Source organism: Esox lucius, chromosome 7 (assembly GCF_011004845.1).
Source record: "Esox lucius isolate fEsoLuc1 chromosome 7, fEsoLuc1.pri, whole genome shotgun sequence".
In the NCBI taxonomy this organism is placed as follows: Eukaryota; Metazoa; Chordata; class Actinopteri; order Esociformes; family Esocidae; genus Esox; species Esox lucius.
Genome location: NC_047575.1, coordinates 22,977,610 through 23,002,164, shown reverse-complemented (window position 1 = coordinate 23,002,164; position 24,555 = coordinate 22,977,610). Strand labels below are relative to the sequence as shown.

Sequence of the window (24,555 nt, the reverse complement as noted above, 5' to 3'; positions counted from 1 at the left end):
ATTTTTACCATGGGAGACGGTGAAGGAATGTGGTCATTGTAGCGAGCCAGGCTTTTACTGTGACCCCTGAACTGCAGTAAGGACTAATACAAAAAACGCTGGTCATAAAGTCCTCCATTAAAAAAGAGGAAAGAAAACAATTGCCCCTTTGAGAGAGGTAGTCATTGCAGGAGTATATGAGGAGCAGTGGTTGGCCTGCAGGGCCAGGATGGGCACCTGACCACAGACTGACTGCATATTCCCCCAGCTGCACGGTGGGGTGTTTTTACAGAGGCCTTGTGGAAACACACTACAGCCAAAAACAGAACGAAGAAAAAAGGTTCCTAGTCAAATACCGCAAAACCTTTTCCCCCAAATTAAAAATGAATGTGACTAACCAGACCGGCTAAAATTAAATTAATGTTTTAATGGTTATATTTGGCAGTGCCATATGAAAGGCATACCCCACAACTGGGGCAAAGTTTATTTTGTTTCTCAAGGAACAATTTCCTCCATTAATACATCTTTCCATGGTTGCCAGGAGGCTTTAGACCCGTGCCGGGCTCAAGCCAAAATGTCCTCTCAAGCCAAGCTGGATCTGTTCCTAACACCTTGATATGATTCATCATACAGAAAGAACAGAGGGTGTTCCAATCTACCTTTCATTGTTGAAGCCCACCTGAAGGATGGTTCTGGAATACTCTGACGCTGGAATGTTCTGTGAGGTCAGCCTTTTCAAACTGTTTACAGTGTTCCGGATGGAGTCCCTGTGACAAGTAACTGTCATAGACTCAACACGTAAGATAAATGATTGTCACGCTAGTTTGCCTCCATTACTTACAGGATGTGTTGACCCATGTGTGTTAGTGTCGGGTTTCCCTGTTCTACTGTAACCTGCGTCTAGTTTTACGGTGGAGCTGAGTTGACTACTCCCCCTCAGGGCCGGAGCAGACAGACTTCCACCCCAACCCCATGGACAGACCGATAGACCAGTGACTGTTCCAATAGGTGTCACTATAGCACAACATGTTGTTACTGTATAATAACCATGTGTTATTCCCACACGGTCTGCTTATTCATCATTCCAAACACACAGCCCTTACAGTTGGAGTGGCTTTCACCATGGCTGTGTTTATGGATAGAGATGAGGTCTAGCTCCCCCTTCTACACTGCAGTGATTAGGGTCAGCGGGGAATAACATTGGCCTCTTGTCACCGGTGGTCTCCTAACTGAATTTCCCATTCGTCTCACACGGCCTTTCCCATAATTATGTAAATCTGTTGACTGAATTTGGCGGCAATTCAACATTCAATAAAGTGTAACAACAAGTAATGTGAGGGGAGAGCCTGGCTGGTTTGAATTAGAGGTTCGTCGGATGGAGAGAGAGAGAGAGGCTGTGGCTCAGCAGTGAACACCTCACACATGGAATGAATTACCAAAGGGAGAGATGGAAGAGTGGAGGAGACGGGGAGCAGGAGGAGGACAGATGGTGTACATTCAGGATGGTTAAGGAAGTAGACGGATGTACCCTATGGAATATAAAGTGACCCGTGTGTGTGGGGTTGTTTAAAACAGCAATAGGTCAAGGAAATGTGAAAGCAGAAAAAGAAATCCGTAAATATCCCATTTTGCTTGAACTTCTTATTGAAATTAGGTCACTGCCAAAATCACTAATTGTATTTGAATGCTCATACTCTTTAATGTTGGCTCCCAAAACAAGGCGTAGCAATGTGTAAGAGTCCGATAGGATGGGCCTGATAATACTATTAGCATAATCAAGCTAATTGTCCCCCACAATGAAATCATAGAACTGACTGTGGGTCATTTTCTGTAGGTGTGTACCGCACAACATCACAGACAACACTGGCCTGATTTTGATAACAATTAATGAAGCGTCTTGCTGTAGAAAAACACTAACTTGAGCTTCAGAGGTGAGTAAGCTGACCACTACGGCCTAGGTTTGACCCAGACTGTGCTTCTGGCGAGTGCCTGGGAAGCGCGTGGGCAGAGTTGGCCCCAGGCATAAGCAACATAAGCGATGGCTTTGGCCCCCAACCGCTAGGAGGCCCCACAACCCCAAAGCTCAGTTGGGGTCTTAACTTACAATTGAAAATAGTAATTTGGGGGGGGGGGGGGGGGCTGGTGTTTACTGTTTCCTAGACTTACTTATATAAATAGGGGTTTAGAAGTGTCCATTAAACTGGGCCTAATGTAGTATAAATCCTGGGAGACATGGAAGGATGGAATTTGGAGTCTGACTCATATTCTGACCCTAACTGCTATTGTTAACAATGGAGTGAAGACAGCAGGAATTATATTGAGATGCGGGCAGGTATCTCATTAACAGAAACCCTTGTGTGTTTTATCTACTGAAAAACATTAGTCCTCATTTTGGTGAATTTTCAGCAGGGCCTTTTGTTGGATTAAGGAGGTATTTTTTTATATAACTGTAGCATTTATTCGCAGTCAGATAACCTATTATTGACCAGAACCTTTAAAAAATGAAAATGTAGTCACTATAGTCACTATAATAAACATACAATGATTGGCTGTCTAATTCATTTATTGCGTAAAAGGAAAGGACAAAGTATGCCTCGCTGTTGTATCAGGTCTGGGTTTTGCACTTTTATGACTATTCTGTTGGTTTCTTTTCACCATTTAGGCACAATTGATTGCATTTAAGGTATTTGAACGAAAACAAATACTTTTTGGCTTAAGTGTGGTAACGGTCAGGGATGCATGTTATCAGTCATAAGAGAGCATTGCAGCCAGTCATGCTCTGTAGTATGTGGTAGTGAAGCACATTTTACAAGGCTCCACTGATGAATCAACCTGGACTTCATATCCCATGGTACCTCAGAGTGATTGATTAGGCTGTTGATTTTTGAGCGCCTCATAAAATGTCAGTCTTGGCTTCACACTAGTTTTTGATTTGGTTCACCTAAAATGCTATTTATGAGGCATTGGAAAATGGCAGACAAGATGGGCGATATAGCTATTATAGATTGACTTAACCAGACGGAATTCTGCACTCCTAAGTCTGGTTACCATGCTAGAAGACGGACAAAATGGATTTACTTAGCGTGACACGTCTGACTGCGCTAAAACTGGCCCAAAGGACTCCCAAGGGCTATGGGAAAAAAACTGGTCCTGACAAGCTGAGAGATCTGTCCCCAATAGAGTCAATATTTTGTATTTACGTAAGTGTAATTTCATATTCAACCTAAGAAGAGAAAAAAGCTCTTGTTCTTTGAAGAATCTTTTTGCCTCGGGCACATTTTGGTTAGGGTGGTGAAATATGTCCAAGAGAGAAAGTGACCAAAAATGTGGCCTCACTGTGCTCTGATGGTGGGGAGGACTTTAGATTCAGGACCGGTGTCTAATGCATCATAAATTCTGCTTGGCTCTGTCAGTGACTCATGGTCATTTCTGGTAATTCAGTTTTACATAAGCAGGTCCATTCCTGTAGCTCTGCGCGAAGCAGCCTGGCCTTCACCCATGGTCCATTAAAATGGGTGGTGCCCACAGGCCTGCTTATCAACTCAGTATGGATCGACCTAATGTTTTGGAGGAGTTATGGGTCAAGAAGATAGAGGAAGGGACTGGTCCTAAAGGATGCAACACTTGTCTTTTGGCATCATGTGTTGGGCAAATGGGGGATAGTGTTGCTTTTATTTATCTGCCCCACAAATGAAATTGAAGAGGAAACTGTAGTTTAAATTTCTGACTGTTCATAGTCAAAATGTACAGTATCACGTATAGTTTTATGTTATTCATGCACCGCTGGCACCTTTTGGACAACAATTGGGTGAGATTAATCTTGCCTTAGAAGTCCCACATTTACATAAGTAAACTGACTGGCCCGAGGGGAGCACCAGGTAACTGACTGAAAGTGGAAAGTCTCGTGCAATATTTGAATTGGCTAAAATGGGTGGCTGCATCATTCCTGGGGGGGCAGCATGTTTACTTTTGCCTTGTTTGCTATGGTTTTAGTTCAAGGAATGCTGCATTTGCATTAACACACAAACCAAATACAATACTGTAAAAACTAAAGGCTATCTCAACTTGCTGCCCCCGAAACATCCTCACCCTAAATGGGTCCGAGTTAGAGGATGTTGACGCCTACACTGCCATTCACTTTGTCACCAGCACCCCCATTTACAACCTGTCACTGCATACTCAAGTCCATCAAATTCAGCCCCCTCCTCAGCATCTTCCAGTAGTCCCTGGTCAATAATCAGTTCCACACCATTTCTCTTCTTTTCCAGTGATGTGATACCATTTCATAATCTGAACATTTTCAATTGATTTGGTTCAATAACGTATAATATACCACAATTTTGTAAAGAAAAAATCACTTGAAATACAGATGATGACAACCTTGTTCTATTGCTCTTCCTGGAGGGGCCATGGATTCTCATTCCAGGCTATATTATGGACCAACATTGTCCTGACCCTTACTGGGGGCCTGGAGGCCACACCTGAAGTCAAACCAACCAAGGCCCGCCTGATTGCCCTCTTTAGGGAGTCGGTAACAACTAGGTAACTCAACTAAAACCATTTAAATGTTTACCATAGGGGACTGAACCGCTGCCTTCGCCTGCAGGATTAGTAGCATTATTCTGATTGGATGTCATGAGTAACTGTCTACGGTGGAGTCGTCTGACAGCCCAAGGGCTTTGAGTGGGTTGAGTTGTGTCTGTATAACCCTGTGACATGTGGAAACTAACCCCGACGATGAAAACCTAACCACATTACAGGTTTCCTCCAGCGTTTCGGTTCCCTATCCCCGGTGAACGCTTCGGCAAACCGCCTGTCAAGTGTCGCTAATAACCGCCGCCACTTGAACTGTTTTGACTTCTGTGCTGACAAACAGCTCGTGAGATGATCCCAGGATGAATTGCGTGCGCGTCGTTTTGCGAAAGGCCGGACCGGGCCGGCAGCTCTGGCGCGGAGACTCGTCGCCAGTTAACCGCCATGCGGGAATAGAGGCCCCTGCCGAGGCTCTCGCCTGGACGACGATTGGTTGTGACAAAAAGAAAGGAAGCTATAATCCAGTACGTGGCGTGAGCCCAGGTGTGTTTATGTAGCGGCGCGGCCAAGCCTGATACAACAACAAACAGCTCCTCGCCAAGTGATGGGTGGCATGTAAACCGGCAGGCCGCAGAGGCTTTAGTCAGCTGACGTGTGTTTACGTGTTGCTCGGCCCGGTTGGATTGAAGTAGTTCAACTGTACACAGACGCAGCATTCCTCCAGGGTCTCGGGCCCCGTTGTGAGGATGGTACCGTTCAAACCTCCTACACATTGTACACGTAAGGGCCCGGCCCTGAGGAGGGCACGGCGTCCTCGGTGGAATACAGGTCAGGTGTCTGTATGGGTGGCACGGCAGGGAGGGGACTGACACAGCAGTGGAAGACCTGAGGATCTATCCGTTTCAGTCAGTCCCCAGCAGGCATCACGTCATTTGAGAGAAACTCACACACACACACACACACACACACACACACACTACACAAACTCTCAACACATACCCCCCCACCCCCATTGTGGGTGTGGCCCCATCCAGTGCCTCTCGCATTACGGCTGGCCTCAATGGGCCCTGGGAATTCTCACCCCGATCTGGTTAGCCTGAACACAAAGCCCTCTGCACGGCCGGGCCAGCCCACTGGTAGCCAGGTGAAAGGGGACTTCCACACTGTACAAACTCCTTATAGACCCCGTAGGTCTGGAGTCTCTGTGGATGACAAATGTGAAATGACAGGCTGGCCTATTGGCATGTTGTACTCATATGAGCTATTTGTATGACTTAGAAGCCTGGTAATTAGTTGTTGAGCTAGAAATGTTTATGTTTAGAATTATACATATTTACTTTTTGCTTAATCATCCCTGGTGTACTCCAAAATCTAGCAGGACATGTGATTTAAATATCACACGAAAACCAAATCTGAGTTTATTACTCGCCCTGTCAGTTGTGACACTTTTCCAAACAACTTTCATCCTGTGTTCAAGGCCGTGTTGTTGCTTTAAATCGAAAGCGACATCCAGATTTATGCAATTCCTCTCGTTCACACTCACAGCTTCCCTGTTATTTTTTCCCAATGCTCCTTTAGGTGGCAGGCTCATTGAATGTTTTTCTATTTTTCCCTTTTGAAGAGGGTGAATAGGAGGAGGGGGAAAGGGCAGTTGTTTGCTTACACAACAGTGAAGTGCCAGGATGCCCTCCTTCCCACTCCAAGTTCAGTTTAATGTTAACTCACAGCACGGAAACCAGGCAGTGGCCAAGAACTCGCTACCTCCACAGACCCTCCTGGGAATAGCCTGGGTGTGTTAACCACATAAATTCTAACTGTATTTGTCACCTGCTTTGTTAACAGCAGGTGTAGACTAACAGTGAAATTCTTACTTACAGGTCCTTCCCCAACAATGCGGAGGTACAACAGTTCGATAGGGAGAGGAATACAAAATAAACTGTTATCTGTACATAACAAATAACAATAACATATTACAGTAGCTTGGTTGTATGGGAATGTTAAATTCTATAACATATCTTTACGTTATGGGAAGTTATATGTTGTGAAAACACAAAAACTGTCCGTTTGTAATGAGAATCAGTTCATTTCATCAGGGTGCACAAAACCATACTTTGTTTTTGCAAGAATGTTGATAGCTTGACTTTTTGGAGTTCTTTTAAGGTTCCCAGAAAATGCTATTAGATTCTTGGAATAGTATGGGTACAAGAGATGGGTTTCTAAAACACTAAATAAGCTCCATTGTAATGACATTCCCAGGTCAGGTGTTTTATATGGCCCATCGGCTGTGTGCCCATATCTAGTGAGACTGCACCAGTTTCTCCATGTTCCAGCATTAATCCCTCAGTACTGAAGCACGTGCTACTCAGGAACATCCTCTCCTCTTTATCCCCAGACAATAGAGTTTACGCTGAACAACCAGTGATGTCACCCCTTGCTTGTCTTATTTTCGCCCCTATCACATTTCTGCGCTGCATGCTCTCTGTACTTTAGAGCTTGCGGGGGAAATGATAGTGGCCTCATGCACATGCATTCATGCTCTTTCTCACACGCACACACAACAGAATGACAGACAGCTCACATCGCGCAAGCAATGTGATTATCCGACACACCTCTGAGCCAAGCTCTATTCACTGTACGGCCAAGAGTAATGATTAAAACATGTTTTTGTTAAGTCTTGCTGTTGGGCCCTGAGTTTGTTGTCAATGATTTAGTAATATGGCTACAAAACAATATGCTTACCTACACTGGAAATATAACAATAAAACCTGTATCTTCAATAAAACCTGTATCTTGAGTGTAACATATCAGTAACATGTCCAGAGTAACTATATTTAAACTAGTATCTGTGGTGTAACAGAACATTTACACAAGTATTACCTGTGTACAGTAGCAGAACATTTCCATCAGTTTCTTCAGTGTAACAGAAAATGTACACTAATATCTCCAGTCTAACATAACATGTATGCCAGTTTCTCCAGTGCAACTTAACATTTACACCAGTTTCTCCACTGTAATCTGTTGAATGTTTGTGTTTGCGTCTTTGGGATAGAGACAGAAAGAAAATTCTGGTCTCCCTGACAGTTATATTCTTTCTACGTTTTAAAACAGGAAATATTGATCTTGGCCGAACATTTCAAAACCAATTCCTTTGGGTCTACCTTGTGGACAGCACTACACCGTCATTTTGGTTGGACCCAAAGGTTTACTCAGCCATGAATGGATCCCAGTGTTTTTCTAGTACGGTTCAGGGCATCTCATCATAAGTAGGGCTTTTGAGCTACAAGCTGGACACCACTCTGCCCACATGGCTCCATCTGAGCGGCTTTTGATAATAAAAAAAATAAGCCTACCACAAAGATTGGGAGGTCTGTGTCGATCCCATAGAGCACTCTGGTTCCATGGGGAAAGAGGGGAGTCCAAGCCAAAGATAGACATGACCATACATGCATGTGTTTTATATGTGCTAAGGTGCACACACAGACATAGAGACAGTGCCAAACATACACTCACCTAAAGGATTATTAGGAACACCTGTTCAATTTCTCATGAATGCAATTATCTAATCAACCAATCACATGGCAGTTGCTTCAATGCATTTAGGGTTGTGGTCCTGGTCAAGACAATCTCCTGAACTCTAAACTGAATGTCAGAATGGGAAAGAAAGGTGATTTAAGCAATTTTGAGCGTGGCATGGTTGTTGGTGCCAGACAGGCCGCTCTGAGTATTTCACAATCTGCTCAGTTACTGGGATTTTCACGCACAACCATTTCTAGGGTTTACAAAGAATGGTGTGAAAAGGGAAAAACATCCAGTATGCGGCAGTCCTGTGGGCGAAGATGCCTTGTTGATGCTAGAGGTCAGAGGAGAATGGGCCGACTGATTCAAGCTGATAGAATAGCAACTTTGACTGAAATAACCACTTGTTACAACCGAGGTATGCAGCAAAGCATTTGTGAAGCCACAACACGCACAACCTTGAGGCGGATGGGCTACAACAGCAGAAGACCCCACCGGGTACCACTCATCTCCACTACAAATAGGAAAAAGAGGCTACAATTTGCACGAGCTTACCAAAATTGGACAGTTGAAGACTGGAAGAATGTTGCCTGGTCTGATGAGTCTCGATTTCTGTTGAGACATTCAGATGGTAGAGTCAGAATTTGGCGTAAACAGAATGAGAACATGGATCCATCATGCCTTGTTACCACTGTGCAGGCTGGTGGTGGTGGTGTAATGGTGTGGGGGATGTTTTCTTGACACACTTTAGGCCCCTTAGTGCCAATTGGGCATCATTTAAATGCCACAGCCTACCTGAGCATTGTTTCTGACCATGTCCATCCCTTTATGACCACCTTGTACCCATCCTCTGATGGCTACTTCCAGCAGGATAATGCACCATGTCACAAAGCTCGAATCATTTCAAATTGGTTTCTTGAACATGACAATGAGTTCACTGTACTGAAATGGCCTCCACAGTCACCAGATCTCAACCCAATAGAGCATCTTTGGGATGTGGTGGAATGGGAGCTTCGTGCCCTGGATGTGCATCCCACAAATCTCCATCAACTGCAAGATGCTATCCTATCAATATGGGCCAACATTTCTAAAGAATGCTTTCAGCACCTTGTTGAATCAATGCCATGTAGAATTAAGGCAGTTCTGAAGGCGAAATGGGGTCAAACACAGTATTAGTATGGTGTTCCTAATAATCCTGTAGGTGAGTGTATATACAGTGCCCTCCACCATTGTTGGTAAAGATGAGCAACAAAAACAATGGTATTGTTGTTTATCAGCTTGATCTTACATTCAAAATATTAATGAAATTGTTTAATTGAGGTAAAATTGTTCAGATTAAAGTATTTTTTAGTCTGAACTAAGTACTAAGACCAATAACAAATGATATAGAGCACCCATGAATTTGAAGGAATTGTCAATAGAGCTCTGAGACAGAATTGTATCAAGGCACATGTCTACCAAACAATTTCTGCTTCATTGATGGACTCCAAGAACAGAGTACCCTCCATTATTTATAAAAGTACGGAAACCAAGATGAGCCTTCTGGGAAGAGGGGCCTTGGTCAGGGAAGTGACCAAAAACCTGATAGTCACTCTGCCAGACCAGCAGAGTTCCTGTGTGGACATAGGAAAAAGTTCCTTAAGTCCAACTATCTCTGCAGCAATACACCAATAAGGCCTTTATGGTACAGTGGCCACTTGGACTTTGCCAAGATGCACCTAATGGTCTCTCAGGCAATCAGAATCAAGATTCTCTGGTCTGATGAAACCAAGAGTTAACTCTTTGGTCTGAATGCTAAGTGTCATGTCTGGAGGAAACAAGGAACTGCATATCAGTTGGCTAACGCAAACCCCTGCAGTGAAGCGTGGAGTTGGCAGCATAATGCTGTGGGTATGTTTTTTGGTGTCACGGACGGGGATACTAGTCAGGACTGAGATAAAGATGAACGGACCTAAGTACAGACAGATCCTTGATGAAAACCTGCTCCAAAGCCCTCAGACTGGGGTGTAGGTTCACCTTCCAACAGGACAACGACCCTAAGCACACAACGAAGACAACATTTGGAGTGGTTTCGGGACAAGTCAGTGATTGTCCTTGATTCCCAAGCTAGATACCGGACTTGAACCCGATTGAACATCTCTAGAGAGATCTAAAAATGGGAGTGCAGCAACATTCTCCATCAAACTTGACAGAGCTTTAGTGGATCTGCAGAAAAGAATGGAAGAAACTCACAAAATACTGGTGTACAGAGCTTGTCTCAAGGCTGTCATCACTGCCAAAGGTGTTTCAATAAAGTACTGAGTGAAGGGGTCTGAATACTTAAGTGTGATATTTCCGTTTTTTCTAAAATATTTTTTTGCTTGGTCATCTGGGGTATTGTGTTTAGATTGGTGATGGACAAAAGCAACTTATTCCATTTAAGAATAATGTTGTAATGTACTGTGGAAAATGTGAAGAGGTATGAATCTACTGTAAAAATGAGGTGACACACATGCCTAACACCATTATTCATGTAGTATTTTGTGGTAAGTCGGAGAACACCCAAAATAAATCATACAAAAGGTTGTTGACTTTCATGAATTAGGAAAGAACTGTAATGAAAAATAATATTAACGACACACCTGAATATAACCATCTACATGAGCCAATTAAGATGCCACATCCATGCCAACAAGCTATTTGAAGAGAAGAAAGCCTCTACTCTCATCAATAACTAAATGTCAGTGCCTCGAGTTTACTAAATGTAATTGGAACTTTTATTAGAACCAGGTTCTATGGTCAAAGGAGGCAAATTTAGAGCTTTTCTGGCTACAAACACTAGAGGTGTTGTTTGAGTGTTGTATGCTGAAAATACTTGAATCCCCACTGTGACGTATGGTGGTGGATATTTGATGTTGTGGGGCTATTTCCTTTTAAAGGCCCCGGACACCTTGTTATAATACATGGCATTATGGCTAAACCTGGGATTTCGTCTGATATACCAGCAGGAAAATTATCTAAAGCATTCCTCCAGATCCACACAAAATGTCTCCATGACTACATAATCAAGCTTTTGAAATGGCCTTCCTAGCCCTTAACCTGAACCTGACTTTTATAACCTGTGGGGAGAGCTGAAGAGGATATTCCAAAAGTGAGGGACAAGGACCCTGAAGGATCTAGAGAGATTCTGCATGGGGGGTTGAGTCTCTGCATGGATCAATGGACTTCTGTCCTTTTTCTGTGTATTCCCCCACCTTATTAAACATAGGAAAAGACTAAGTGCTGTTACCTTGACAAGGGGAGGGTACACAAAGGAATAAATGCCAGGGTGCCAATAACTGTGCCACACCTTGGTTTGGTTTGGTTTTTCTTTGAACAATTTCATGTCAATTAAAGGTTGGATTTCTGTCACAATTTCTATGATCAAGCTGATAAACAATTAAATATTTTAATAGTTTCGTTAATAATTGTGGAGGGCACTATACACACACACCCTGCTGAACCTTGTCTGCTCTGGCAATGGTAGCAGGGACCCATGTGTTAGTGCTTATGCCACTCCTCATGTCATTAGTCAGGCTTTACTAGAACCACTGCACAGCATTATAGCACTGACAGAATATTACAGCACAGGCCACACAAAAAAAAGACTTGGAAGAATGTGTTGAGATGACTGCTGATTCCAAAAAAGCCATTATTTTCGTCTGCCTATATACATATATACACAGACTGGAAAAGTTGGCCTCGGCTCCCGAAGGCTCCAATTTACTTCTGAAATTTCTCATTTATAGTTGTACTGCATAAAGCCAGGGATGGAGAGAGGAATTGCCAGAGATTGAGTGAAGTATAACCAGGAATGGTGTGCAGAATTGCCTGGTATGAAGAGGGATAACCAAGGATTGAGGAATGTGTAGAGAAGACTGTCATTGTTTCCCCTCCTTTTTATTGACAGTTTAACACAAAGTGAAGTGAGATGTCTGGCTGATGTGAAGCTTAATACTGTTGTGCTGTTGGAGAACAACAGAGGAAATGAAGGTGTTTAAAGGCTACACTGAATTGCTGGGATGATGTCTTTAGTCAGTTTATCTATAGCGATGTCATTACAGCTGCAAATTGAACAACCTGTCCACTCTTTCTTCCACTGGTTGACTTCCCTGTTGTTGATTTCATGACAGAAGGATGTTAGAGGCCTGGAGAGAAGGATTTTAGAGGGCTGGATAGAAGGACGTTAGAGGCCTGGAGAGAAGGATGTTGGAGGCCTGGAGAGAAGGATGTTGGAGGCCTGGATATAAGGATGTTGGAGGCCTGGATATAAGGATGTTAGATGCCTGGAGAGAAGGATGTTAGAGGCCTGGAGAGAAGGATGTTTAAGGCCTGGAGAGAAGGATGTTTAAGGCCTGGAGAGAAGGATGTTTGAGGGCTGGATAGAAGGATGTTTGAGGGCTGGATAGAAGGATGTTAGAGGGCTGGATAGAAGCATAATTATTATGGGTCACTTCAAGACAGAGCTGGAGGGAAATGGAGAGATTACACTGTGCGGTGTGTTACCCCTTCCAGATGTTTGGCATTTTGTCTTTTCTTCTCACCTCCCACGTCTCATCTCCCTCTCCATATACCTTTCCATGTTAACACAGATGCCTGTTAGCACGGCCGGAGGTACGGGTGCCCATTTAGTGAATAATAGTCCAAAGGGGGAAGTTAAAATGCTTCAGATATGACAGTTTTCTTTGGTCTCCCTGAAGTGTAGTCATTTTCTGCCTTGTCCGGGGACATCAAAAACGACTGAATCTGGGGAATCTGTGAAAAACCTGCTAAGTGCAGAGCCACGGTCAAGTGGTAACACTCCCAGCTCTGTGCACACACATGGCTCTCTGCCAGAGGCCAGGGTTCAGTACCCCTCACCACTGTCTCCTCTTCACCTGTTTCCCTCATTCCAACTGTCAATAAAAAGCAAAGAAAAAAACATCCACTCTCAAGTGTCCTCTCTCCATATTTTAATACTGACATGGTATGGTACTGAAAGCGCCCGTCGTTGCTAATGTATTCTTTGTTTTTACTTCCTAGCTGAGATACCAGCATGGCCTGTCCACTCCAGACCTCCGCCAGACCCTTCCAAACCTCAAGAACTTCCTGGAACACGGCCTTCTAGTCCGATGGTGAGTAAGATTAACTGACTCTCCTAGTGTCTTAACTACCTTATCTAGAAGTCTAGTTCATTGTACTTTACATCCGGTTCACTTTAGAGTGTTTCACTTTAAATATTGGTGTAAAGAGCCCTAGGTAGTTCTTAGGCTTCTTTAAGACTGGCTTAAGTAGTTCAGAGTTCAATGCTACATGCTTTGGAACTTCCTGTGTTTGTTTGTAGCTTTTCCATTTGGTCAATCCATTCATGACAACACAATTGACCTTATAGGGGCGGATATTGATTCTGATCTCCTGAGCCTTAGGCTTTGAATGACCTCACCATAGAACGTGAGACTCAACCCATAGTATGGACTAGAAACACTTCAGGCTACATTCGCTTGCACCTCCATCACAGAAGATGGACTTGAACAGGGACACCTTGTCTAGTCTGAATGATGCGACCCGGACTCCATCCTACACAAAGCCCTATTAAGGGTGACCCTTCATTCTTCCACCTGATTTGTTCTCCCAGTGTCTGTGAATGGGAAAAAGTGTGTTACAACGTTAATTGAATAATCTTTTGTCTTGAGTGAAAAGAGGCCGTGCGAAGCAGTTGAGTCTTCCTCACTCCATGGAAGTGGTAGCCCTGAGAACAGAGGAAGGTGGATGAGAGGTGGTCAGCTCGTTGTATAGGGAGGCTGGGGAGTGGGGGTGGAAGGGGGGCAGATCCACCACTCTCCTCTGGGCTCCGGGGCCTCGCTTCACTGACAGACAACAAGGCCATAGGGGATGGAACAAGAATCCCAGTGTGTTGACTCAGGAATCCCTGGCTGAGAACTGTGAAAGTTCTGTTTCCGTCTCCGGGGCTGACCAGGCCATGTCGAAACATGCACACACACATTGTTCTGTTTCCGTCTCAAGGTCCTGTCTTGCGGGCGCATGCCGTACACACATCTACACAGGTCGCAGACGGCGGTGGGGGTCGGCTGCACTCAGACTTACAGCGTCGTGTGTGTGTGAGAACTTTTAGTCGGTCTTAACAGGCCACAAGTTAGGTCCGCGTCATAGGACCTACATAGTTCTCCCATCTAACTGACTCAGACAGCAGGTACTGGGGGACAGGAAGGTGGTCTGACACTGGCTCTGCAGTGGGGACGACATGCATTCATTCCTGCTCTCCTTTTGTAAGGGACTTCTTTTATTGCCTTTCCTCCACACCATATCGCTTCCAGTCCCCCTCCCTGCCCGAAAAAAGCCTAAATTCAGATAGTATTTCCAGCAGAGGGGCCAAGCGCATGAAATATGGATGCATAAAAATGTTGTGCGGCAGCTGCAGGGAGTTAACCGGTAGGCTGTGAGAGGGAAAAGGGGTTTGATATCCGTTCCCCTCCCCTCTCCCCCACTCTATATGGGGGTGGGATGTGGTGATGAGGCGAAGGCCTGTCCAAGGGAACCATTTCCATCCCTGAACTGTGTAGAGACATTTCCCCCTCCATATAGAGCTAATTCTGCGTGCACAATAAGCTGCCTAGGAGGGCTGTGCTCATGCATGGGAGTATTGGCTGTATTCAGTGGACTTCATTGGAGACTACAGTATATTGGGATGTTTAATGTTTACACTGTGAAGAAGGAGACTGTTCTTTTGTTTCAATACTGATCTCTTCCTGATGGGGCAGTTGGAAACAGATTCAAAACTTGTTCTCAGTTGGACAAAAGTATGCGCAGGTGTACAGAAATGCAATGGCTTGTAAACCACATTCGTTACAATGACCTGTGTTCTTTTTAGGAGTAAGCGTGGGGTTAAGTGTTTGAACCAGTTCAATTTAGGGCAAATACAAGATAGAAATAAACAGTAAGAAAAACTGTGTTTTATGTTAGACATAGAGGAACATTACTGAAGTCATTGCTTCTTGCTTTGTAATATGGAACAGCCTCCTGAGTTTAGAACAAATTCATTGAGCTCCTATCCGTGGTCCAAATCCGTGGAGGCTTTGGCAGACGTTCACAGATCTTAAGCCCAGGCCAGAGGACCGGGGATGGGGTGAGAGGGCTGGATGACTGGACACAGCCCAGCCTCCGGCTGCTCCCCGGAGGTTCTGAAGCCAGAAAACCACTGGTGAGAGAACAGTGATAACAGACGTAAATCTAGATTCTTCTCTGCTGGATTCATACATTGACACAAGTGTATATCCGCCAACTCACACAGACACACACACACACACAGACGGACACACACACAGACACACACACACACACAGAGAGAGAGACACAGACAGAGAGAGACACAGACGGAGACACACACACACACACACACAGAGACACAGAGAGAGACACAGACACACACACACACAGAGAGAGACAGACAGAGACACACACACAGACAGAGAGAGAGACACACACACACACACACACACACACAGACAGAGAGAGACACAGACATAGAGAGACACTTCAACACACAGACAGAGAGAGACACAGTCACACACAGACAGAGAGAGACACAGTCACACACAGACAGAGAGAGACACAGACACACACAGACAGAGAGAGACACAGACACACACACAGACACACACAGACAGAGACACACGCGGACAGAGATGCGCACACACACATACACAAGGACAGGGACCCACAGACATCCACAGATACACACAGACAGAGACACATACATTAATAATTTCATCATTACTACTTGATTGAATCATTGAATCATTTCTGCCAGTTTAGGGTACAAAGAAACTCTGTAGGAGGGGACCTTGATGTAGTTGACACCTCTGTTTTGAATGGGCTGTCTTTATCTCTATGCCTTACAGAACAGCTGAGAATCAAGGCAACTACAGTGTAGTTCTTGCTAGCAGCAGTGTTAGTGTTTATACTATGAAGTTGTACAATATGTTATACATGCTGTGGTGATTATGATGGTTTCCTTCTTCATCTTCAAAAGGCCAGACTTGCAGACTGTTATAATATGATCACTTCAATTCCCTTCCACCCCTGTAGTGATTACAATATTTTAGCTATACCATTCAGTTTTGTTGGTCCTCTGGGATTTTGTTTGCCACGACATCAAAGCCTGAATCATATCATTGTGTTTTGTGGCCCTGATCGTGGTTCCTTCGCAGGAATGGAATGAGGTCTGTCTAAGGATAAGACAGTGGAAAATATTTGCTTTAGTAAATTCCTGCCCTGCCTGGAATATCCAGGGCTGTGTGACACAAGCAGACAGGAAGTGAGACCTGTACAAAACAAACATGTTTTCAGGAGGAATAGATCCATCTGCCGGTGGCCATGCCAACTCTGGGGCTAATGGTTTACACAGAGAGCCCAGGTAGTTTTATGTGGTGAAATCATTGACAAGAAACTCTGCTGAGGCTTGGGAGGACTAGTAAAATGTAATGATGAGTTAAAACATCCTGAGGGAGGTAGTGGCTCCCTTTGGTTGTAAATCTTGATCCTTCAATGTCCCACCTGAATAAAAGGACAACCTACAGTACAACTAGCCTGGCTATACTACCGACAATACTGTACAATACAACCACCCAGGCTGTACAGTACAACAATACAAGCCAAATTATACAATACTACCATTAATACTATGAAATAAAACCAACAATACAATGTGCAATGTAATGATAACCTTTTCCTTTTAAAACTGGTCAGCATCTAATGTTTGGTAAGACATTTATAGCGACTTGGTTTATGGGGGCGATGGGCTATTGGTTTTAAAAGAAGACTACAGTATGCTGCCTCTTGTTCTTCTAAAACTCTGCCACATGTCTTCCATCGCTCACTGTCCTTTCACTCTATGCTTTTCCATTTGTTTGAGTTTTTTCTAAGCACACTGCAACTCAGTACCTCAGAGCAGAATAATACCTACTGTGCTCTACTATGCCTGGTAAACAAAGGGAGACAGACTAGTTGGTTAAAACAAATATTAATGAACCTAATCTGTATTTTTCAAGGATGACCATGTATTCTTGTAATTAATTATTATGAATAGTTTTGGATTATTGTCATGAAGATAGAGAGCAAACAAAAACACAAAGAGAGGCTCCAGAAACACCCAAATACGTAATACATTTTGTGCAACTTGAAACATCTCTGTATTTGTCCTGAAAACTGAAATTGACCTTAAAGATTCATAATGTTGTAATTCCACAACCAAGGAGACGTCTCCACTCTCTCCTCAGTGTTCTCCCACCTCTGTCCCCTTGATCGTCTCTGCAGCAACTTCCAGGACTTCATTCTGCACCTGTTTAAAGAAACCAGTTTAGAGGGAGACTTAATAAAACAATCGCGCTACAAACAAGAAGTGGCTTATCAAACCGTCCCAGAGAAGAGGCGACCATGTGTTTTTCTGATCTGATTGTTTTTCATTTGTGGGCCAGGGCCAAAGCACATGCAGGCTTCTCTGTCGGCCAGCTCTATCCTAGGTCCTAGGTTGTCCTGACTCTGAGATGGATTACTGCGTGGCAGAGGTACTGGGAGAGAGACCATATTAATTCAAATCAGGGATGGATCTGCCTCAGAGCTCTGCCATGAGGATATCATTTAGCAGCTACAGTATCAGACGGAAGGCAGTCATTAGCATGTTATAAATTACGCATGGAATGTTTGAAAAGCTGCTTAATAAACAGCGGGCTCCGTTTTTCCCACCTGTCCTGTGTTTGGGATTGCTAGGCCTGGGCCACAGTTTGCTTTTGCTGGATGGAATGATAATTCCGTTCTCATGGAAGGTAAAAAAAATATATTTTTGCGGTGTGCTCAAATACTACAATGATTTTGAGTTCACAAATATGACATGTTAATGGCAAACCACTGAACCTTTGTCCTTCTGGAGAAAAGACATGTTTGGCGTATGCCGTAGTTACAGGATATATCTTCATTATCGGCCATGTGATAACAATTGCAATAGATTCTGTTTTCTGATGGATGAGCACTGTGAACCAGAGCAGCACAATAGATCTCTAGTTACAAAACAATTTCACCCCAGATGATCTAAATTCTGTATTTCAACTGGCTTAACATTGCATGAAGGTCTGACCTCATCTGGTCTGTTCCTGTGTGCTTGTAAATAAGTATTGTGTAGCATGACTAATAAGTATTGTCTGGTATGACATGGGCCATGACCTATAAGTATTGTCAGGAATGACATGTGCCATGACCTATAACTATTGTCAGGTATAACTTGGGCCATGACCTATAAGTAGTGATGGCCATTTGAGGCTTCAATAGCGTTATTTTAGTAGCAGGATATTATGCTGGCAGCACTCAGATTCTTTATCACAATAAAAGCCATAATTGAAATTTCGAAGGCAATTAAGTTAACAATCTATTCTGTGAAAAAGAACAGACAAGAATAACATTGGAACAGACATTAAACATAAAATATACGGACTTAACTATACCTTATATATTTCAATGATGGCTTTTATTTTGAAAAAGGAAATATGAGTTAGCGCTGCTAGCATAATATCCTGCTGCTAGAAAAACGGTAATGAAGCCTTGAAGGGCCACCACTACCTAAGTATTGTTTGGTATGACATGGGCCATGACGTATAAGTATTATCTGGTATAACATGGGCCATGGCGTATAAGTATTGTCTGGTATAACATGGGCCATGATGTAAAAGTATTGTCTGGTATAACATGGGCCATGACGTATAAGTATTGTCTGGTATAACGTGGGCCATGACGTATAAGTATTGTCTGGTATAACATGGGCCATGACGTATGAGTATTGTCTGGTATAACATGGGCCATGACGTATAAGTATTGTCTGGTATAACATGGGCCATGACGTATAAGTATTATCTGGTATAACATGGGCCATACGCAGTTTTCCTTTGTTCTGTATGGTTCTTTTATTGGACATTCTGGACTGAGGTAGATCTGTGTCTTGTCTCGTCAACTGGTTGACGAAGGATGCTGTGTTTGACACATCCGCTGGTGAAAGAAGGATGCTGTGTCTGACACATCCACTTCTGAAGGAAGGATGCTGTTTGGCACATCCACTGGTGAAGGAAGGATGCTGTTTGGCACATCCACTGGTGAAGGAAGGATGCTGTCTGACACATCCACTGGTGAAGGAAGGATGCTGTTTGGCACATCCACTGGTGAAGGAAGGATGCTGTTTGGCACATCCACTGGTGAAGGAAGGATGCTGTTTGGCACATCCACTGGTGAAGGAAGGATGCTGTCTGACACATCCACTGGTGAAGGAAGGATGCTGTGTCCTGTATGTGTGTGCCTTGCTGTGACCCACCAGACAAGCCTTTATCTGACAGACAGCAAGGCGTCTGAATCAGGGACGTCACCCATCAGTGACATCACAGCCCTGTTAACCTGTTTAACTACCTAGGATCACTTACTCAGGCTTCCCTGCTCTCTAACCAGCTACAGGTGGACTTCTGACAGCACAGGGGCCCGATTTAGCGTTGGACCGCATGAGATATGCCCCGAATGACTCCTGTCATAACTAATTGACCAGGTTAAGTGTACTGGGTGTTAATGTGGACATCTTCTCCCAGTTAATTTATGGGCAGAGTTTGCGTGGTGCAAATGGGGATTGCCGAGTCCAGATGAGATCTGCCCGGCCGTGTCTGTTATCTGTTATTCAGCAAAATGTCTCAAATACCTTCTAGGAGGCATGCTGTGAGCTTCCTCTCCGCAGGGCGCTGCCGTCGCATAAGCTGAGCAAATGTTTTTGAATGTAATAATGGGGAGTGATTTGCGGTGCGCCAGCTGTCTGGGCTTTGGATCAGGAGAAATGAGATCAATGCAGATTCATGTCCCAACAGAGAGGTCTGGGGGCTTGCGAGGGGAGGCCTTCCTCCCTCTCCTCATCTCCATGGCCCTCATTGTATGTGAAAGACTTATATGAGCATATCCATCTCTTTTATTCTTTCTTTCATTGTTTCTCTCCTCTCCCACAGTGACCGACACCATGTCTCCACCTCCATCCCGGTCCCAGCAGGAGCCAAGTCTCAGCTCGGTGCCTCGGTTGCGTCTGAGGTAGGCTTCCCCACCCACACCAGCTCTCCGGACCGGGGCTCGCTGAGGAAGAGGGCCAGCTCCGAGGCAGACAAGCAGAAATACAAGGCCAGCCCTCCTCCCAGTTACAACAAGGCAATGGCCATTGCCCCGCCCCAGGGGGGCCTGGTGCTCCCCGACCCCTCCCCCAAGCACTTGTCCTCCTCCCTGGACACCAGCATTGACCTGGCCAAGACTCTGGAGGTCCAGGCACGCCAGGCGCCGGCCCCGGGGGAGGGCGACAGGGCGGTGGAGGGAGGATTAGATCTGCAGGTAGTAAGACCGCTGGAGGAGGCGGAAGAACAGAAGTCCTTCAGCGCCGGTGGAATAACAGGAGGCTGTGATCTCAGCGGCAGCCCCGCCGGGTTCAGCACCGGCCAGTCAGGGGAGGCGGTGCCCGCCAGCGGGCAGCACACAGACCTCACCATGAACGGCTCAGTGATGCCAGGCGAAGGAGTGGCGGGGCAAGCGGGGGAGCGAATGGTGCCCGTGTCATTGAACCCGGAGATGTGCTGTTCTGTGGAGGAGGCGGAGGAGATCATGGGGACGGAGGCCACGGGCCTGGCGGGCGGGGCCAGGCTGGAGGACTACCCCTGCATCCCTGTGGAGGAGGCTGTGGCCGTGGAGTGCGACGAGCAAGTGCTGGGTGAGCTGGATGCCGCCGGCTTTGAGGAGTTCTCCCGCCGCATCTATGCACTTAACGAGAACATGTCCAGCTTCCGCAGGCCGCGCAAGAACTCCTCTGAGAAGTGAGGGCAGGACGGCAGGGCGTGAGGGGAGGCCGGGCTGAGAGCTCAGGACAGAGCTGGGCAGGGATGAGGAATGAGTTGTGGGCGTGGAGTGCCGATGGGGGCGGTTTTTTGTGCGTGTGTTCCTGTCCCATGCATCAATACAAAGAAACATAGGAGTTACATGATTACAAACTTGCACTTCTTCTCTGGAACATTTCTATTGTCCTTTACAAGAAATAAAGCGATTGTGGTTGAAATGCTTCCCGGGCCTCCTTTCAGGATGCTTGGCAGTGTTGTGGGACAGAGGGAGTCTGTGTGCTGGGTGACCTCCTCTGCCAACTAAATGCATCCTGCCTTAGTTCCTTCAAGTAAGCAGTGATCTAACAAGTGTGTCCTAACTCATACCTGTCAGTTCCTGTTGTATCAGTAATGACTCCAAGACGAGTTAGTTAGAACAGAGACAGGCCCTTCAGCATGGCTTAGGGAGAGAGAGGAGTTACATCAAAGATCTATCCCACCTTAGACCTCTGACCTCTGTCGCCTATTAGAAAACCAGCTGATCAGTAGGTCTGCTTACACTGTTGGCTTAATCAGATACTTACTGTTCCACCCCGCGCCTCCAGGTCCAAAATCCCAAACAGCCATTGGACAGGCTGCTCTGTCTCTGCCCCCTGGGGCCAACGCTGATCTGTTCTCACTGAGGACCAGAAATGAGTAGAGGAGGGGTAGGCTGACGCATGTTAGCTAATGGCACATTATTGGATATGTTTCTGTCTTTCTCCTCAATACCTGCTTTATCATTTTGTTGCTATTTCATTAAGCACCATTAGTATAAAGTATTAATATGAAGTCCAATAATTAGCATATTATTCAATAGACCAAAAAATGAATAATGTGTACTGTATTCTGCTGGAATGTCTCAGGCCCTACAAATGCTAACCACCTTCTAGATTTTAGACTTAGTGTCTGTTTTTACTTTCTTTTAATTCATTTTCCTTGTTAAATACTTTGTTTCTTTCAGTTTTCTCCATTGGCAATATGTGTGTTATTTAATGTATCTCACAGAGTTTGTTTCTTTGGTTTGTTGCACAGTCAGTCATTGATAGTACTTTTTAAGTGTTAAACCTGTCACAACACCAAATCTTCAGATTCAAATGTTCCAAAAACTAATTGTGGGTTGAAACCAGTAGGGTGTACTATGTTCCGAAAAAGATCTACCCAAGATCTAGCTCGGATTGGATTCTGATGCTTCAAATTGGAATCCAATTTACACTGTGACGTTAGGGGGTCTCTTTGTGTACCAGCTTGAGACAATTGTTTGTATGGGCCTTATAGTGAAACTATGACTTATCTATAAAAGTATTTGTTTCATTTTGGAATGATCACAACCGGTCATATGTTCATCAGTCAAACAAATCACTTCAAAAAGTAGTCTTCCTGTGTACATACTCTAGAAAGTCATTCCAGCATCGAAACAGAAACTGCACTGTTCACTTGCACAGATAAACATAACACAACATGCATGTTCAAACTAGAGAACAATGAGTCATGACCTGTTTTTCCAGTGATTTGTTCATTTTAGTAGTTCATTTGACCTGCTGGACAGAATTGAATAATTCATTCTATGGCAGAATGATATTGCTTATCCCTCTGTCATTGTCTCTCAGGAGACTTTCCAGGGTGTGTGCTTGTCGCACGACATTTTCATTGAGACAATGTTGAACCATCAATCTGTGGCAGAGTCAGTACCACATTTTTATTTGTGCCGAATTCTAAATAAAAGTTATCTTGTGAATTGAGCCGGCTACTGTATGGTGTGAAATGGGCAAAGCGGCCTTTCCTTTATTAGGCTACCTACTGTTAATGTTGTCTATAATATTCTTTGGAATACTAATCAGTGCACAGAACCTTTTTCGTCAATCCTATTTATACAATTATTGTATAGTCATATAAGCATCATACCGTGAGTTAACTTTCTTATGCAACATTACAGATATGTAAATATGTAACAAACAAAAAGACATTTCATTAAGACATGGTTTACCAAACCTCTCTTTGGACCCCAAAATGTTTAAAATGTTTGTTTTTAAACTGGCACAACTATTTCATGAATCTATTAACCATCAGGTTTTTTAATGATTGAGTTAGTTGCGCCCGTTAAGAGATGAAACAAGAAACAACTGGGGAGGATCAAGGAGAGATTTAGAAAACTCAATATCAATAAAATATAAAGGGGATGATGAAGCAATTTTTGTTTTTGAGGGAGGGAATTATGATTTAATGACCAATGATTTAATTGGTCTGTGACTTAACCTGCCCCCTATACAGTTAGATCTAAAGGATATCTTGCAATTCAAATTAACCTGGCTATAATGTGAGTCACATTAGTGTGATCATTGGCATTTTTGTTGTTTATCCGGCCCTTATATCAAGACCAACTTATACATAATTAATTGCATACGTTTATTGCCTGAATATACATTTTCACATGGTAATCCCAACTTGGGACTCGAGTGGCCTCAAGTTACCTTGCTAACACCTCAACCCAGCTACAGTACCTAGCACACTTTACTGCTTGTGTTCCCTGTGTATTGCTCTGGAAATGGGCCACAGAGTTCCCAGTAGAATAAACCCAAACTGATGTGGCAAACTGATTTACATACTAACCACCAGATACAACAAATATGGATTTTATCATCTAGTCCCCTAGAAATGTTCCAACTTATTTTTATTATGATCAAGTATTGTGCTGGATGACTGTTAAAATGTATTGTATTTAAAATGAGAGATTGAACCATTGTAAATCATTTCCTTAAAATGCTATACAATATGTGACCTTGTACATATACTTTTGTATGGGGGGCATTTTATTATTAAAGACTTTGTCCAATGGCATGGATGTTTGTTGCCCCCTTTAAATTTGTGTGTGTGTGTACGTGTAACATTTGTGTGAATGTGTACGTGTGTGTGTGTCAGTCAGTCGGTCATATGCACACGCCCAACAACTGGTGTCATAATGTCTTAATTGTCCCTCATGATCCGGTCTGACATGACACTAATCAGGTCATCAGGAAGGATCAACCAATAAACTTCAAAGTCAGATGGATAAAATTGAAGGTCCCACCCACTTCATTAAAATGACAGATTATATCGATGTCTATGCTAAAATGCTCTTTTAGTCATTCCGACCTCTAATCTTTCTAATCTGTCAAAAGACTGTGAAATGTACCAACCTTAGGCAGATTGCAGTTCTGCATATTTTGGAAAGGGACACAACTTATTATCAGCGCAGGAAGGACATGGAACTGCCACCCTGCTTTTCTCCTAGTTCTTGTGTATTTTTTAACATCTCTGCCCCAAAAACATAATCAGCACTTCTACTAGCAGAATACGAATATCTAATCGAAAGATTGTTTTGGACGAACAAATGTCGCATTGTGATCTGTGTTCAGTACTGGCTGACCACTTCAGGTGTTATGGGGCAGGATGCAGTTGTGCGATACCACATAGAGTCTGCAGAAAACATGTTTAAGGAGCTATATCAGAAAGGAATTAACAAGGTGAGAGGCCCAACTGAGACCAAATACTGTCTTCTCTTACAAGTGCTGCTTTTGTCTCACAAAGTGCGAGGTTTTTGTATGGCAGTCAAAGAAATTGTTGA

General features: G+C 44.0%; 1 protein-coding gene across 1 annotated transcript in view; it reads left to right on the top strand.

Annotated features, from left to right (window-relative positions):
* uvrag (UV radiation resistance associated gene) overlaps window positions 1-23,789 on the top strand; it is a 120,465-nt gene extending 96,676 nt beyond the window's left edge. Inside the window, exons 14-15 of the mRNA XM_010870695.4 lie at window positions 13,069-13,160; window positions 20,067-23,789. Coding sequence (XP_010868997.2) covers window positions 13,069-13,160; window positions 20,067-20,916 — 942 coding nt within the window. The 3' untranslated portion in view covers window positions 20,917-23,789. The remainder of the gene's footprint in view (window positions 1-13,068; window positions 13,161-20,066) is intronic.
* Window positions 23,790-24,555: the final 766 nt, after the last annotated feature.